This window comes from Phocoena sinus, chromosome 21, assembly GCF_008692025.1.
Source record: "Phocoena sinus isolate mPhoSin1 chromosome 21, mPhoSin1.pri, whole genome shotgun sequence".
NCBI classification, from domain to species: domain Eukaryota; kingdom Metazoa; phylum Chordata; class Mammalia; order Artiodactyla; family Phocoenidae; genus Phocoena; species Phocoena sinus.
Window position 1 is genome coordinate 28,996,203 of NC_045783.1, and position 15,015 is coordinate 29,011,217.

Sequence of the window (15,015 nt, forward strand, 5' to 3'; positions counted from 1 at the left end):
TCTCCATCAATTTTACTACAGCTTTGCCTATTATATGAGTGATTTTTTTTTTTCAAAGAACCAGGCTTTGTCTTTGTTCATCTTCTCTCTTTTATTTTTCTTTTCTATTTCACTGTTTGCACTCTTGTGTTTATTGTCTCTTTTCTTCTTATTTCTTTGGGTTTATTCCAATATTAATGTCCCAAGCTATAACTTTCCCCTAAAGCAGGCTTTTATTGTATCCAAAGACTTAGATACTTAGTGTTTTCACATAATTAATTTCTAAGAATTTTATACATTTCATTATAATTTCTTCATAGCTCATGAGATTTTTAGCAGTCTGTTTTTCAAAATTTCCAACTATGATGAATATTTTTTAATTTTTTTGTTATTAACTTTTACTTTAATTGTATTGTGATCAGAGGTCATTATATGTACGGCAGCTTTTTTTTTGCAGTGTGTTGAGGCTTTCCTTATTAGTCAAGTAAATTATCATTTTGGTAAATATTTGTGTGCTGTTGAGGAAAATTAGAGTTATTCACAATAGCCATTCTATGGAAACAACCTAAGTTTCCATCTATGGATGAATGAACAAAGATGTGGTGTATATATATATATATATGTATATATGTATATATATATGTATATATATTTGAATGATATGAAATATCATTCAGCCCTAAAAAAGGAAGGAAGTCCTGTCACTTGCAACAACATGGATGAACCTGGCAGGCATTATAAGCTGGTGAAATAAGCCAGAGAGAGAAAGACAAATGCATGGTGTCACTTATATCTGGAATTTTTTTAAAAAGCCACACTTAGAGAAACAGAAAGTAGAAAGATGGTTTGCCAGGGTCTGGGGATTGGGGGAAATAGGGAGAGGTTGGTACAAAGAGTACAGACTTTCAGTTTTAAGATGAATAAGGTCTGAGGATCTAATGTAAAACATGGTGACTATAGTTGATAACACTGTATTGTATAATTGAAACTTGCTAGGAGAGTAGAATTTAAATGTCATCACCCCCCCAAAAAGGTAACTATGTGAGGTGGTGGATGTGTTAATTGAATAATGGGAGGGATCCTTTCATAATGTATACATACATCAAATCATCATGTTGTACTCTAAATATCTTACAATTTTAACTGTCAGTTTTGCCTCAGTAAAGGTGAAAAAAATTTAAATTAGATATCCTAAATATTGTTTGCAGAATTATAAATATCAAACTTGATGATTATTTTTTCTCCTTGATCTGTCAGTAATTGAGAGAGATGCATTGAAATCTGTCATTACAGTGGGAGGTTCATGTATTTCTCTCGTTTTGTTAAAATTTTTTGTGTATTTAGAAGCTATTTTATTAAATTCATAGTTGTTTTAGAATGCTATGTCTCTTTGAATAATTGAAATGTTTTCATTGGTCCTGAACTTCTTTGTTCTTAGTAATTACCCCCCCTTTTTTTTGCATTAATCTGATTTGTATTTTTTCATGTCTCTGTGATTGATTGCCCCTGAGCTTCAGACCCATTTCTGGAATTAGGCTAGTGGTATCCACATCACCTAAGGACGTGGATTAATAATGGAGGATGGATGTTTTCCAGGAGAGGATTAGAGTTTTTATTAAATGCACTAAATAATATAACAGTCTCTAAACCAAAGCCAATCTTCCTTTTCCGTATCTGGCACTATGTTCTTTATCCAGGGTTCCTCCTTCTTTGGAATTGGAAACCATATTTAAGTGCTACATGGCCTATACAACTTTCGTTTCTGGATCTGCGCTGAAGTGGGAGGATCTGAGGCGAGTTAGGGTGAGATCTAGTTCTTTTCCTCCTTGTCGTTTTCCTAAGCTGCAGCAATTAAGACGATAGTGTGTATTGCTCTTCCTAAAGGATTACTCCAGACTCTTGAGTTGGGGCAATACGACTTCTTCAACTTTAAAAACTGATCATAAAGAAATGTTAGTAATTGACCTCCAAATCCTTCTTGACAGATACCAAGCAGACCTCACTATTTACCTACATTTTTACTTAATTTTTTTAATTTCACTAAATTCTCTATCTAGAACAGTTTTGTGTTACCAGTCTAAGAGATCTGAAAAAGTTGTGGATAGCAGAAGTGTGTTAGATCTTTCTATCCAAGTGGGATTCTTACCAGATGACAGATTTCTAGGAGTCTGTCAGCTTTTACCGGCTTCACCTAAACACACTGATATGCCCTCTGATAGGAAAGGCATGAAGGAGAATCGCAGAGATCCCAGTTAGGCTGAGACTAAAAGAGATGAACAACAGCCAACCCTCTAGACATCTTGCGTTTAAGATGAAGGCCAACTTCCTCTCATGTTTTAGGTTTCTCACAATCATATGGAGCAAAAGGTTCGGTTTTTTTAAAGCAGAGATCTATAGAGTCAACACAAAGAATTGAAGCAAAAATTGGCAAACACAGTATAATCTTTCTCTTTCCTGCAACTTGGGGTTATAAGAGCCACTTCAATAATTTTTTTGCTATTCTGAAAGGTTAATAACTATACAGGAAGTTGCTTAAAAATATCTTATTACTCATCACTAGTCATAAATTGACATTTCTGGATCATAGGAAAAATATCGTTATGCACTTGTTCCATTTTAAAGCAATCTACATCTGTGTTGGAGACTCTGGTCCGTCTATGCAGCCCCTTTCAGCATTTGCTGGACTGTGATTCTGATGTAAAGACATCCTTATCACAAGTCCTTCCCAAGTGTGCTCTCTTTCTTTTTGGAAATTGTATGATGAAACCATAAGAAAACCCCAAAGGGGAACACGTAAGCATTTCCCATATATAATTAACAAGGTGGCTGCTGTTTAATCTTGAAGAATAGGTGGACTCTGCAGAAGCATGCCTGATTATAGCCAACCCTCTGTGCAGTGATTCACATGCTGAAGACACTTCAAACATTATGAGGTAAGAAGCTGGCACTGTGTCTTACATGCTCCAGTGCTGATCTTATTTTTACCTCTTTTAAAATAAAGCCCCATGCATAGAACCAAACAGATGTCATGTATCACAGCACAGGGTTCATCATATTCCAGGTTTCTGCCTTATTTTTTGGCCCCAGAGACTCTGCAGATGTATGAAAAAGGAAGTCAAAATAGAGTTTACTGTGTGTCAATGTGCTTCTCCACTTACTTTCCTGGAGTTCCATAGGGATAATAGCTGTCTAAATTTAAAAAGCAAGCATACGAATAACTGATAACTGTTCAGATAGCACCATTCTGACTAACAGCCCCTCAGAAATAAAGACGGCATTTGTGGTTTGTGAACCTTATTCGTAGACTTTATTTACTGGGGTTTTTCTCCAGTAGTCCTAGTGAAAGATTGTGCATGGTTCAGTATGATGTGCTTTTGACTATTGGCAGTATTTTCAAGATGGCTAGGGTTAGTGTTACCATCTGGAACTGTGAACTATCTATGAGCAGGAACTCGATTTGTGGTAAGAGATTCAAACTGTCATTGTGAGGGCAATGCCATTGTACCTAACCCAGATGAACTGTTGGCCCCCAGAGCAAAATAAATACGCATAGCTGAAGGTGACTCTACAGAAAGCAAGAGAAGCCTGAGAACTTGTAACGTACAGTAAATATAAGATAGATCTTAGTTTCTTAATTTGTAAAATAAGAACGTTGGATTAGACAGTCTGTTAGCTACTTTGAGCTATAGATAGCAATTCAGTCTCTGTTTTTTTCTGTAATTAATGTGTTTGAGTTTGAAGACTAAAATATATGAAACTGATTATTTCCTCCTCAGGAATTGCTCCCAGAAGACCACTCTTAATACCAAAAGCTTACCTTTCCATAGATTTAATTTACTAAGTTACTAAAACCATAGCACTCTTCCATGTGTGTGCTATTTAAGATCATAACAATGAACTTTATAATGTGCTCTTTTCCTGTACTTACCCACACACAAACTTCACTTTGAATGGAATTATATTATAAAGACATTGGATATGGCACACCAGTAATGAGCATATTTGTTATTTTTGTAGGGTGCTCTCTATCAAGAACTATTACCCTAATACCAGAGTCATCATACAGATACTTCAGTCCCATAACAAGGTATTGTAACATTATAGCCTGTTCTGTCTCCTCCCCTTTTAGTCTGTAGAACTGAATGAACTTAGTTCATCTAAGTAATATATGAACTTATTACTTTATAATGAGTCTACACACAAAAAGCTTTTGCCAGTTGCAGGTGAAATTTGGAGCCCCATTAAGATTGTTAATTACATAAAAATGTAAATTTGAAAAGAGTTATGTTTACATACTTTAAAAGCTATTGCCTGATGATCTGGAGTCCAGTCATTCTGAATTTAGGTGCTGACTGAGATCCTCCCCTTGGGGCCATGGACAGGTCTTGGCACACCCTTAAGTACTGGGAGCCACTAAAAATAAAGTAGGCAGATTGGACAATGACAAGGGTTTGAGACACACCCAAGGGCTAGGGCAGGGTTGAACAGTAAGGTCCATCTGCTACACAATCCACTCATTCAAGACAGGGAGAGGTGGCTTTTTTGTCCAATGCACAGAAACCAACACAGAGAGTCAAATAAAAGGAAGAAACAGGAATATATTCCAAGCAAAAGAACAAGACAAAACCTCAGAAAAAGACCTTAATGAAAAGGATATAAGCTACTTTTCTGATAGAGAGCTTAAAATAACAGTCATAAAGATGCTCACTGAGCTCAGGAGAAGAATGGATGAACAAGGTGAAAATTTTGACAGAGAGATAGAAAATATTAAAAAGTTCCAAATAGAAGTCACAGTGCTGAGGAATACAATAACTGAACTGCAAAAATTAAAAAAAAAAAACATAATAGAGAGGTTCAGCAGCAGACCAGAGGAAGCAGAAGAAGGGATCAGCAAACCTGAAGATTGGATAGAGAGTGTAGACCTCACATAATCAGAGCAGCAGAAAGAAAAAAGAATGAAAAAGAGTGAAGGTAGCTTAAAGGGACTTATGGGACAATATCAAGTGGACCAACATTCACATTATAGGAGTCCCAGAAGGAGAAGGGAGAGAGAAATGGGTAGAGAACTGACTTGAAGAAATAATGGCTGTCAACTTTCCTAAACAGATATTCAGATCCACAAAGCCCAGAAAGTTCCAAATAAAAGGAACCCAAAGAGATCCATATCAAGCACATTCTAATTAAAGTGTCAACAGTTGAGGACAAGGAGAGAATTTTTAAAGTAGCAAGAGAAAAACAACTTGTTACATATATGGGAACTCCCATAAGATTATCAGCAGATTTTCAACAGAAACTTTGCAGGCCAGAAGGCAGTGCCACAAGATATTCAAAGTGCTAAAAGAAAAAGAAAAAGACTGCCAACCAAGGATACTTTACCCAGCAAAGTTGTCATTCAGAATCAAAGGAACGATAAAGAGGTTTCCAGACAAGCAAAAGTTAAAGGAGTTCATCACCAATAGACAGACCTTTCAAGAAATGTTAAAGGAACTTCTTTAAGCTGTAACGAAAGGGGTAATTAGTAAAAGGTAAACGTATGAAAGTATAAGTCTCATTGGTAAAGGTAAATATATAGTAAAATTCCAAATATTCTAATGTTGTAAAGGTGATGGATTAATCACTTACAAAGCTAGTATGAAGATTAAAAGACAAAAGTAGTAAATAACTACAATAATTTGTAAAATGATACATAAAATAAAAAGATGTAAATTGTAATATCAAAAATAAAACTTGGGTAGTGGGGATAAAAATATAGAGCTTTTGATGTGATCAAACTTAAGTTACCGTCAACTTAAAAGAGACTTGTAGGTTGTTTTATGCAAGCTTCATGGTAACCACAAAGCAAAAATTTATAGTAAATAAGAAAGAGAAAGGAATCTAAGCATACTGCTACAGAAAGTCATCAAATCAAAGATGAAGAGAGCAAGAGGAGAAGAAAGGAACAGTGGAATTATAAAACTTTCAGAAAACACTTGACAAATGGCAGTAAATACATACTTACCAATAATTACTTTAAATATAAATTGACTAACTTTTCTAATCAAAAGACATAGAGTGGCTGAATAGACAAAAAAAAATAAGACCCATCTATACGCTGCCTACAAGAAACTGAGATATAAGGACACATACAGACTGAAAGTGAGGGGATGGAAAAGTAGATTCCATGCCAATGGAAAGCAAAAGAAATCTGGGGAAGCTATACTTATATCAGACAAAATAGACTTTAAAACAAAGACTGTAATAAGAGAAAAAGAAGGGCATTACATTATCAAAAGGGTCAATCCCACAAGAGGATATATAACATTTGTAAATATTTATGACACCAGCATAGGAGGACCTAAATTTATAAAGCAGATGTTAACAAATCTAAACGGAGAAATAGCAATACAATAATAGTTGGGGACTTTAATGCCCTACTTTCTTCAATGGATAGATCATCCAGATAAAAAAATCAATAAGGAAACATTGGCCTTAGACAACATATTATACCTCATGACTTAGACAAATACAGAACTTTGCATTCAAAAGCACCAGAATACACAGTCTTCTCAAAAAGTATATAAAAAAATAAAATCTTGCCATTTGCAACAACACGAGTGGACCTCAAGGGCATAATGCTAAGTGAAATGAGTCAGAGAGAGAAAAACAAATACCATATGATCTCATTCATATGTTGAATAACAGCAAAAAAGAAATCCTGAGCTCATAGATTCACAGAACAGGTTGGTGGTTGCCAGAGGTGGGGGTGGGCAAAATGGGGGAATGGGAACAACAGGTATAAATTTCTAGTATAATAGAGTCATGGTGACTGTAGTTATTATTTTATATTTAAACGTTGCTAAGGGAATAGAATTTCAAAGTTCCCATCACAAGAAAAAATACCTTGTAATTACAGTAGTGATGGATGTTAACTGGACTTATTGTGGTCATCATTTGACAATATATACAAATATTGAACGTTGTACACCTGAAACTAATATAATGTTATACGTTAATTATATTTCAAAAACGTAAAACAAGCGAACAAATTGATTGCAAATTCGGGGAACTTTCTTGAGGTATATTTCTTTCTAATATTTGACTTTCTTATCTTTTACTGAAGTACAGTTGATTTACAATATCGTATTAGTTTCAGGTGTACAATGTAGTGATTCAATATTTTTATAGATTAAACTGCATTTAAGTTATTACAAAATAATGGCTATATTTCCCTGTGCTGTACGTTATGTCCTTGTTGCTTATTTACTTTATACATAGTAGTTTGTATCTCCTAATCCCCTTCCCCTGTCTTGCCCCTCCCTCTTTCCCTCTTCTCACTGGTAACCACTAGTTTGTTCTCTGTATCCACAAGTCTGTTTCTACTACTTTCTACCATGAAACAGGTTTTTCTGCCAAAGATCCCCAGCTGGAACTGGAATACTGGAGACAACATCATCTGCTTTGCTGAATTAAAGCTCGGATTTATCGCCCAAGGCTGTTTGGTGCCAGGCTTGTGTACCTTTCTAACATCTCTATTTATTGAGCAAAACAAGAAGGTAACCTTGGAAACTGATGTTGAATCTTGGCTCTATCCCCATGTCCTCATAAATTAATATCAGAAATAGAAAATAAAAATTGAGGGAAGCAAGAAGGCCCCCAGAAATGAGATTTGACTTCTACTTGAGCTGGGAAGGGATTATGACATCTAGATTGAAGTCCCAAGTACCACACTGACCTTGAAGAAGTTGTTTATCTTATTGTTGCCTAAGAATATTTACCTGCAAAATAGAAATCATAACCCTGCTTCCTCCCGGCAATCCATGACGTTATGACAGTAAACGTATTCATAAATGTAGAAGCACTTTGAGTTATTGAAGGTAGAAATATAAATAAAGGTTATGTTATTAGTGGAGAAATCATACATTTAAATATATGTTAAGTACCAAGTAATTGACATAATAATAAATTATATTCATCAAAGAGAAATAATAATACAAATAATATTAAAATCTAATTTTCCGGGTTATTTTGGGATATTCTATGCAGTAATAATAATAGTAGCCACATGTTGAATGCCTACTGTGTGTCATGCATTTTAAGGGCATTGTGTTTCCCTCAATATTTCAAGGTAGTCTCCCAGTCATGGACGCTAACTAATAGTGAGTTAGTAAGTAGCAGATGTAGAATTGTCTGACTTACAGTCTCACCACTATGCCCCGTGCCTCTGGCTGTTAGATATCTTCTCCCAGTCTTCTACATCAGGTCTTTTGATGCCTTTGTTTGAGACAAAATAAATGGCTAAATGGACTACTGGGATGAAATACTGTAGCACGTAGTATGCCTTCCAAATGCCATCTCTGTGAAATGCTCTGGGAAAAATGTTCTAACCCTCAGCTGGGCCTGGTATCCTATTGTCCAGAGCCTCTCCAGAGAGTCACCTTTCTCTCCATTTAATTATGCATCCACCTTTGCCTCTTCTTGGCTTCTCTTTGCACTTTATTTCCTTTGTCCAGTAAATTTTAAAAACTCTGTATACCTTTTCTGGTCCCTTCCTTGTTGCTGTTAAGGAAAAGCAAAAGAGGTATAAGATTCAAGAGATACTCTGGTCAGCAAAATGCTAACCGGAAACCACAGCATTCTCTAGTAATATCCCCTGTGAATGCGAGGAGATGCCATATACAGAGAAATAAAATCGACCATCAGGCAGTAGGAATGAGCCTTGGTGATGATACAGCGAACATGCTTTAACCTTCACTTAGTGGTCACTGTGTGTAGCCCAGGAAATGGCTTGTGAGGACATTGCCTGTGTGTTGTAAGCTTAGAAAGTGCAGGATAGCTGCAATATGTGTTGTGAGGATTGTGATTTTTAATCTCTGTGTCTAGAGAAAATAGAGTGTGAACTCTATATGAAAACTTTGTCTCCTTCATGAAAATATAGAAGGTAAGAGATGTACAACCTGCCCTGTTGTGGTTTTCTTGCTGTTGTTGTTTGTTGGGGTTTTTTGGGGGGTTTTTTATTGTTTGTTTATCTAAAGTTGGAACCTCCTCAGTGATGATGGTCACCTGTCAATATTCATAAGGTGGCTTTTGGAAGATAGGAATTAAGAGAGATTTGTGGTCATGAAGATTTTTTGGTGGGGGGGAGTGAAGTCTGAAACTCTCTTTCAGAAATTCTAAACAGGGCAAGATTTTTTCATGTTGTACTCTGCTCTGGTGATTTAGATTCTGTAATTAATTAACTAAAATTAATTTAGTTACTTAAACCTACTAACTTAGGTTTAACGATCCGGATGCTGGTGTCTTATGTCCAATTTTGCTCAGATTAGGCACTTAAACTTTCTCTGTCAGTTTCTGCATCTATGAAATAAGACTTGCTAATCTACTCATAACCTGATTTTATCCAGGTATTGAGTGACTATTTGTAAAACTTCTGGGCAGTCAGATTAGAAAGCCTTGGGTCAATGCCATGTATTCTGACTCTGTTGATCTACATTGATTATATGGTAAGAAATCGTAGTCTGAGGAGCATCTCCAGTTGGTTCTAGGCACAGAGGATTGCCTTAAGCTTAAATTTAGATTAGATCTAATCTAACTGATTTTTTCACGCTCCCGATTCTACTATCCAAATCCAAAATCCATCTTGTCATCCTGTTTCCCATTCTGATTTTAAAAAAACTGACTCAGGTCCATCCACCTCACTACAAGTAACTCAATTTTGTTTCTTTTTATGGCTGAGTAATATTTCATTGCATATATGTGCCACATCTTCTTTATCCATTCATCTGTTGATGGACACTTAGGTTGCTTCCATGTCCTGGCTATTGTAAATAGAGCTGCAGTGAACATTGTGGTACATGGCTCTCTTTGAATTATGGTTTTCTCAGGGTATATGCCCAGTAGTGGGATTGCTGGGTCCTATGGTAGTTTTATTTTTAGTTTTTTCTAGAGTCTGTCATACAGAGTGAAGTAAGTCAGAAAGAGAAAAACAAATACCGTATGCTAACACATATATATGGAATCTAAAAAAAAAAAAAAAAATGGTTCTGAAGAACCTAGGGGCAGGACAGGAATAAAGACGCAGATGTAGAGAATGGACTTGAAGACATGGGGAGGGGGAAGGGTAATCTGGGACGAAGTGAGAGAGTGGCATGGACATATATACACTACCAAATGTAAAATAGATAGCTAGTGAGAAGCAGCCGCATAGCTCAGTGAGATCAGCTTGGTGCTTTGTGACCACCTAGAGGGGTGGGTTAGGGAGGGTGGGAGGGAGGGAGACGCAAGAGGGAGGGGATATGGGGACATATGTATATGTGTAGCTGATTCACTTTGTTATACAGCAGAAGCTAGCACACCACTGTAAAGCAGTTATACTCCGATAAAGATGTTAAAATAAATTAAAAATAAAATAAGTCTTTATTGCAAAAAAAAAAACAACTGACTCAGGGCATCTTCATCTCTATGGTTATTTTTTACCCTCTTGCAGAACCTGGAACAGTTGGATTAGCAGCACTAAGCCGGTTTCTTTGGTCACGAGGACTTAGTGACTTGAACTGCACAGGGAGAGGACTTTAAGAAAGGGGGAAAATGCAAGAGAGTCAGCTGCATCTTGAGACAGTGATGAGGTGTATTGGAAAGAGGTGGTCCTTTTTATTAGCAGGGCAGAATTTTTTTTGTTTGTGTGTTTGTTTTTGTTTTGTTCTTCCTAAACCACAAGATGGCCATCTGAGGAGTGTTTCTGAACTGGCCTTAACTCTCCACTGCCGTGGTGTTTCTGAGTTCCTAGGAATTCCAGGCTTTCATTGGAGATTCTGGGCTTCAAGGAGCCCGTCGTGCCCATCGAGCAGCGTGGTGGTGATTCTCACGGCTGCGGATGGAGGAGGATGCAGATAGAGCAAAACAGAATCCCTGGGGGTCTTACACAGATGTCAGAGTGAGTTACTCAGCAACATCTGCCCCCCCGCCCCCAGTTAGACAACATTTAGCTTTTTTTGAGAGAAATCCTTTTGTCACATCCCCCATTTCTCTAGAAGCTTACCACTGCCCTTGATTTTTACGTTCTCATTTCCATTGATCAGGATGGCTTTTTGAGTTTATTTAAACCAAGAAGGGTTCTTCTGATACTGAGCAGAAGTCATGAATATTTTCATCTTTGTGGTATATGGTTAGTCAGTGAGTAGAAAACTAATATGTTTTTTAAAAAAATCTTAAACAGGCATATCTAGGGGGAGACAAGTTAGATTCCCCATTATTCTTACCATCTTATTGTTCCTGACTCAAAAACCAGTCTACCTTGCTGAAATTAATTGGAAGAAGAATTAATTTCCAGCAGGAGGCGTGGATGCCATCTGGGGAGGAGCTAAGTCATGATGTTCCTACTTCGTTCTGGAAATAGTTGAGATGTTAGAGTTTTTGTTCTTCCTTTGACATTTCTGTAGTTAAGCGCGAGGACAAATCTCCTTTCTGGGACCTGAATGCAATGGGCACCGGTTTGGTGCTGAGCAGAATACACAATTTGTATATGGAATATCCCATTTTCCATATCACTGTGCCTCATGTGGTCTGACTGTGTGTTCCAGATCTGCCCTAAGGAGCCCTGGCAGAAACATTTCTTTGGCGGCCTGAAGAACAAAATCCTGACTCAACGCCTCTCTGATGACTTTGCTGGAATGAGCTTTCCTGATGTTTGCCGGTAAGTTAAGGGAAACACTTTCCTCATTTTCGCGCAATGCATTCTTTCCCCAGTGTTCACAAAGGGCTCACTGTAGACCAGGCTCAGTGACAAACACAGAAGGTATAAGGATGAATAAGTCTGAGTGTCTGCAGCCTGGAGGTTTACAGTCTGTGCGGGACAGGTTCCCCTCTGTCCCAGTTGGTGCACTGGCTCTGCGTTCCTCCAGGATGGATTCACTTTCAAGCGAACATTCCATATTTGAGAGGCTCTCCCTCTGCGGAGGGGGTGGTGTCCTCCCAGGCAAAGAGCACGGAGTGTCCGTCGTATTATTGTGAACTGGTGCTCTGCTGTCCTCGCTTGCCTCACGGTTGCTCGTCTTCCTTCCCAGGCTCTGCTTCGTGAAGATGCACCTCATGCTGATAGCCATCGAACTCAAGTCCGTGTGTCACGGTTACTGGTACCAATGAGACTTCAAATCGCTTCAGAATCTTTATGATTAAGATTTTTCCAGACATACAGCCATAACTAAGCTTTTTGCTATTTGTTGAGAGCCGGCCTCAGGCTCTCAAGGCACCCAGGCTGCTGTGGTGCATTTAATACTGTCTCTCATGATTGAGGTTAGAATGGTTACCCTAGTGGGTGGGCAGGAGCTCTACCTTTGTTCCTGTGGCCTTGCCCCAATTGTGTCTCATGATCAGGAGGCAGAAGAAATGGTCACCTTCTCAGATCTGTTCCTCAGTATATTACCAGGTCTTGTAAGTCTTGACCATGAAACCACACCATGAAATAGAATTATTTGTGATAAAAAATGTTCCCACAAACTCTAGCCTTAGAAACTAATCCACAAAATATGGTAAAATGGGAATTTGGCCTGCTGGGCAAAGTGTGCTGTTGGTAAAGATAAGAGGTAACCTTATCAGACCATCAGCATTTCCTGAAAATGCGTACTGAATAATATAAGAAGTAAGAGAAGTTATCATATAATAAAAAAGAGAGTCCAGAATCAGCCACAATGATATAGAGATAAAAGATGCTGAAAAATAAAAAGTGAGGCTTAAGTGGGATGGAGAACAAGAAACACTTATGTTGGCTTCTGTGTGTTTTTTAGTGGAAAACTACCTTGAATTAACTTGGACTCAATAGACTAGATTCTGATCCTGATTATGATTTGCCAGCCCAGTGGCCGTAGAGAAGTGTCCATCACCTGTAAAAGGAGGGAGTCACATTAATTAATCCCTAAGACCCCTTCCAGCTTGAAGACTGACATTACCAGGAACCCTAAAATCATAGGGAAACAGTCAAAATTCAATAATTTTGAATGATATCGGAGGGACAAAGTATATGAAAGGCTAGAAAGAAGAAACAGTGTGTCAATTAGAGAGGATGTAGAAGGTATCTGAGCAAAAGGGGTCAGTGGGATACAGTACAGAGCAAGTGCTTAAGGAGAGTAAAGAATAGTACCATCTGGCTGGCTGAATCTTATTTAACAGTTCTGCCGTGCTCATGGAAATCTCGAAATCGAAACCCATGTGCAAGTGCCCTTTCTACTGGAAATAGGTGAGAGTAAAGAGGATGGCATCTTAGCCTCACGAGCCGGGGAGTCTGGGTTTCACACCAGCCCAAAACGATCAGGTTTTAACATTTTGGGCCTTCAGTGACCTGGGTTATGCATCGGAATTATTTGCAAAGTTTGAAAGACATAGAATTCAAAACCGCACTTCTGACTTTATAAAACCAAAATCTGTGAATTTTTTTGAGTCCCCATGATATACTCATTTTATTCACTGGCATTCAGAAACTGTTATACCAAATGCTCTTAATATCCTTTCCACATTTAACATCCTAGATTTCTATAAACTTTATTAGAATGACTGTCAGGACATTGTGGACCAGAAACATGAATAAGCCACTAAGTTCTACATATATTCAAGAAGTTCTGGTGCTGTTTACTACCTAGCATACATGTACCTCCAATAAATGAGGCAGCTGCTCCAACATAGATTCAATTTTGGTTTCTCACCAAAGAGTCAGATGCATCAGAAGAATTAAATCCTGATTTGGCAAAGATATTGGTAATAGCAGTCTTACATGATTGCTACTTCATGATCGACACTGCTATAGGCACTTCACTTACATTAACTCCCGAATCCTCCCAACGATGCTGTAAGAAGGGTATAATTAGCCCCATTTGTACAGAGGAGAAGCCAAGAAAAGTTAAATAATTTCCCCAAGCTTGCACCACACCCAGGGGCCAAGCGAGAATGTGAACTTTACTCTGGGGGCACTTCTGATCACCAGGCTGTGCTAAATCCACCACAGTCACTGTACACGGAAGGAAATGGGGCATCTCAAAGCTGGGCTTCAGGCAAGTATATTGAAAAACTAGGGGAAAACCTATTTTTTCTCACCTTTTATTTTTTCTTCTAATTGATGCACTCGACTAGACTCTAAGATGTGCAAAAGCTCTGGATAATCCTCAGGATCTCTCTTAGGGAATAATTTGTCACCCGGTAAGAGGTGAAGCTGGATCTGACCCCAGTCAGAGAATGTTCTGAGTTAGTTCCAGTGGCCTGTGTTTGCTAACAGCAGCTGGCCGTGATTCATGAAGGGGGCGGGGGGAGGATCAAGCAGTAACTTCTTTGAAAGATGTTCACCTCTTCTTTCAAATGCAACCAGAGAGATTATTCTGGCAGTATCTTCATAACTAAGCATTTAACGTGAGTTCAGAGGACCCTGCCTTTAAAAAAGAAGGTATGAAGATACAACTTAAACATATGCTTGTTAGGTAGTGAATATCAACCGGTGATACTGGGGCGGGGGAGGCACAAATCTGTCCTTTCCTTTTCAAAGTCAAAAGCAGTGATTCCAATGACATGTTAGTGTCAGTCAGTCAGTACTCAGAAAGTGACACACGATGTCTCATGCAATCATCTGCTTGAACTCAGCTCTTCAGCATCTTTTGCTCTTGGCATAGAGCTGAAGATCTCTTGTTGCACAAGCTTTTTGTTTTTGTAAGGCTCTGACACCTTACTTTGGAATATCCTAACAACAGACTAAGCTTTGCCCAAAGGAAGACTTGACCTCTTTCCAGTGTGCATATGAAAGGAGGGGTGTGTTTTAAAGGAGGAAAGGAGTACTTTGACCACGCACAAATGAAGAGAGGGGAGGTGTAGGGTCGTAAGACCTCACCATGCTGGAGGTCTGAATGAAAGGAAATGAAAGTGGGAGATCCTGACCAGCAGGGAGAAATGTGAGGAACTCAGCACCCTATCAAAACATATCATGGATGAAGTTTATAAGGCAGCGTTTTCAAACACACAAAACCATAATAAAATAGACAATCAAAATATTCAAGTAGTGTAGAAATAGAAACAATTCACGTGGTT

The 15,015-nt window shown here is 38.1% G+C and overlaps 1 protein-coding gene across 1 annotated transcript in view; it reads left to right on the plus strand.

The window, feature by feature from the left end:
* Positions 1 to 15,015, plus strand: part of KCNU1 (potassium calcium-activated channel subfamily U member 1) — a 181,524-nt gene that overhangs the window by 85,307 nt on the left and 81,202 nt on the right. The window contains exons 13-18 of the mRNA XM_032618128.1: positions 1,677 to 1,782; positions 2,830 to 2,912; positions 3,997 to 4,066; positions 7,359 to 7,511; positions 11,535 to 11,647; positions 12,018 to 12,086. Of these exons, the coding sequence (XP_032474019.1) occupies positions 1,677 to 1,782; positions 2,830 to 2,912; positions 3,997 to 4,066; positions 7,359 to 7,511; positions 11,535 to 11,647; positions 12,018 to 12,086 (594 nt within the window). The remainder of the gene's footprint in view (positions 1 to 1,676; positions 1,783 to 2,829; positions 2,913 to 3,996; positions 4,067 to 7,358; positions 7,512 to 11,534; positions 11,648 to 12,017; positions 12,087 to 15,015) is intronic.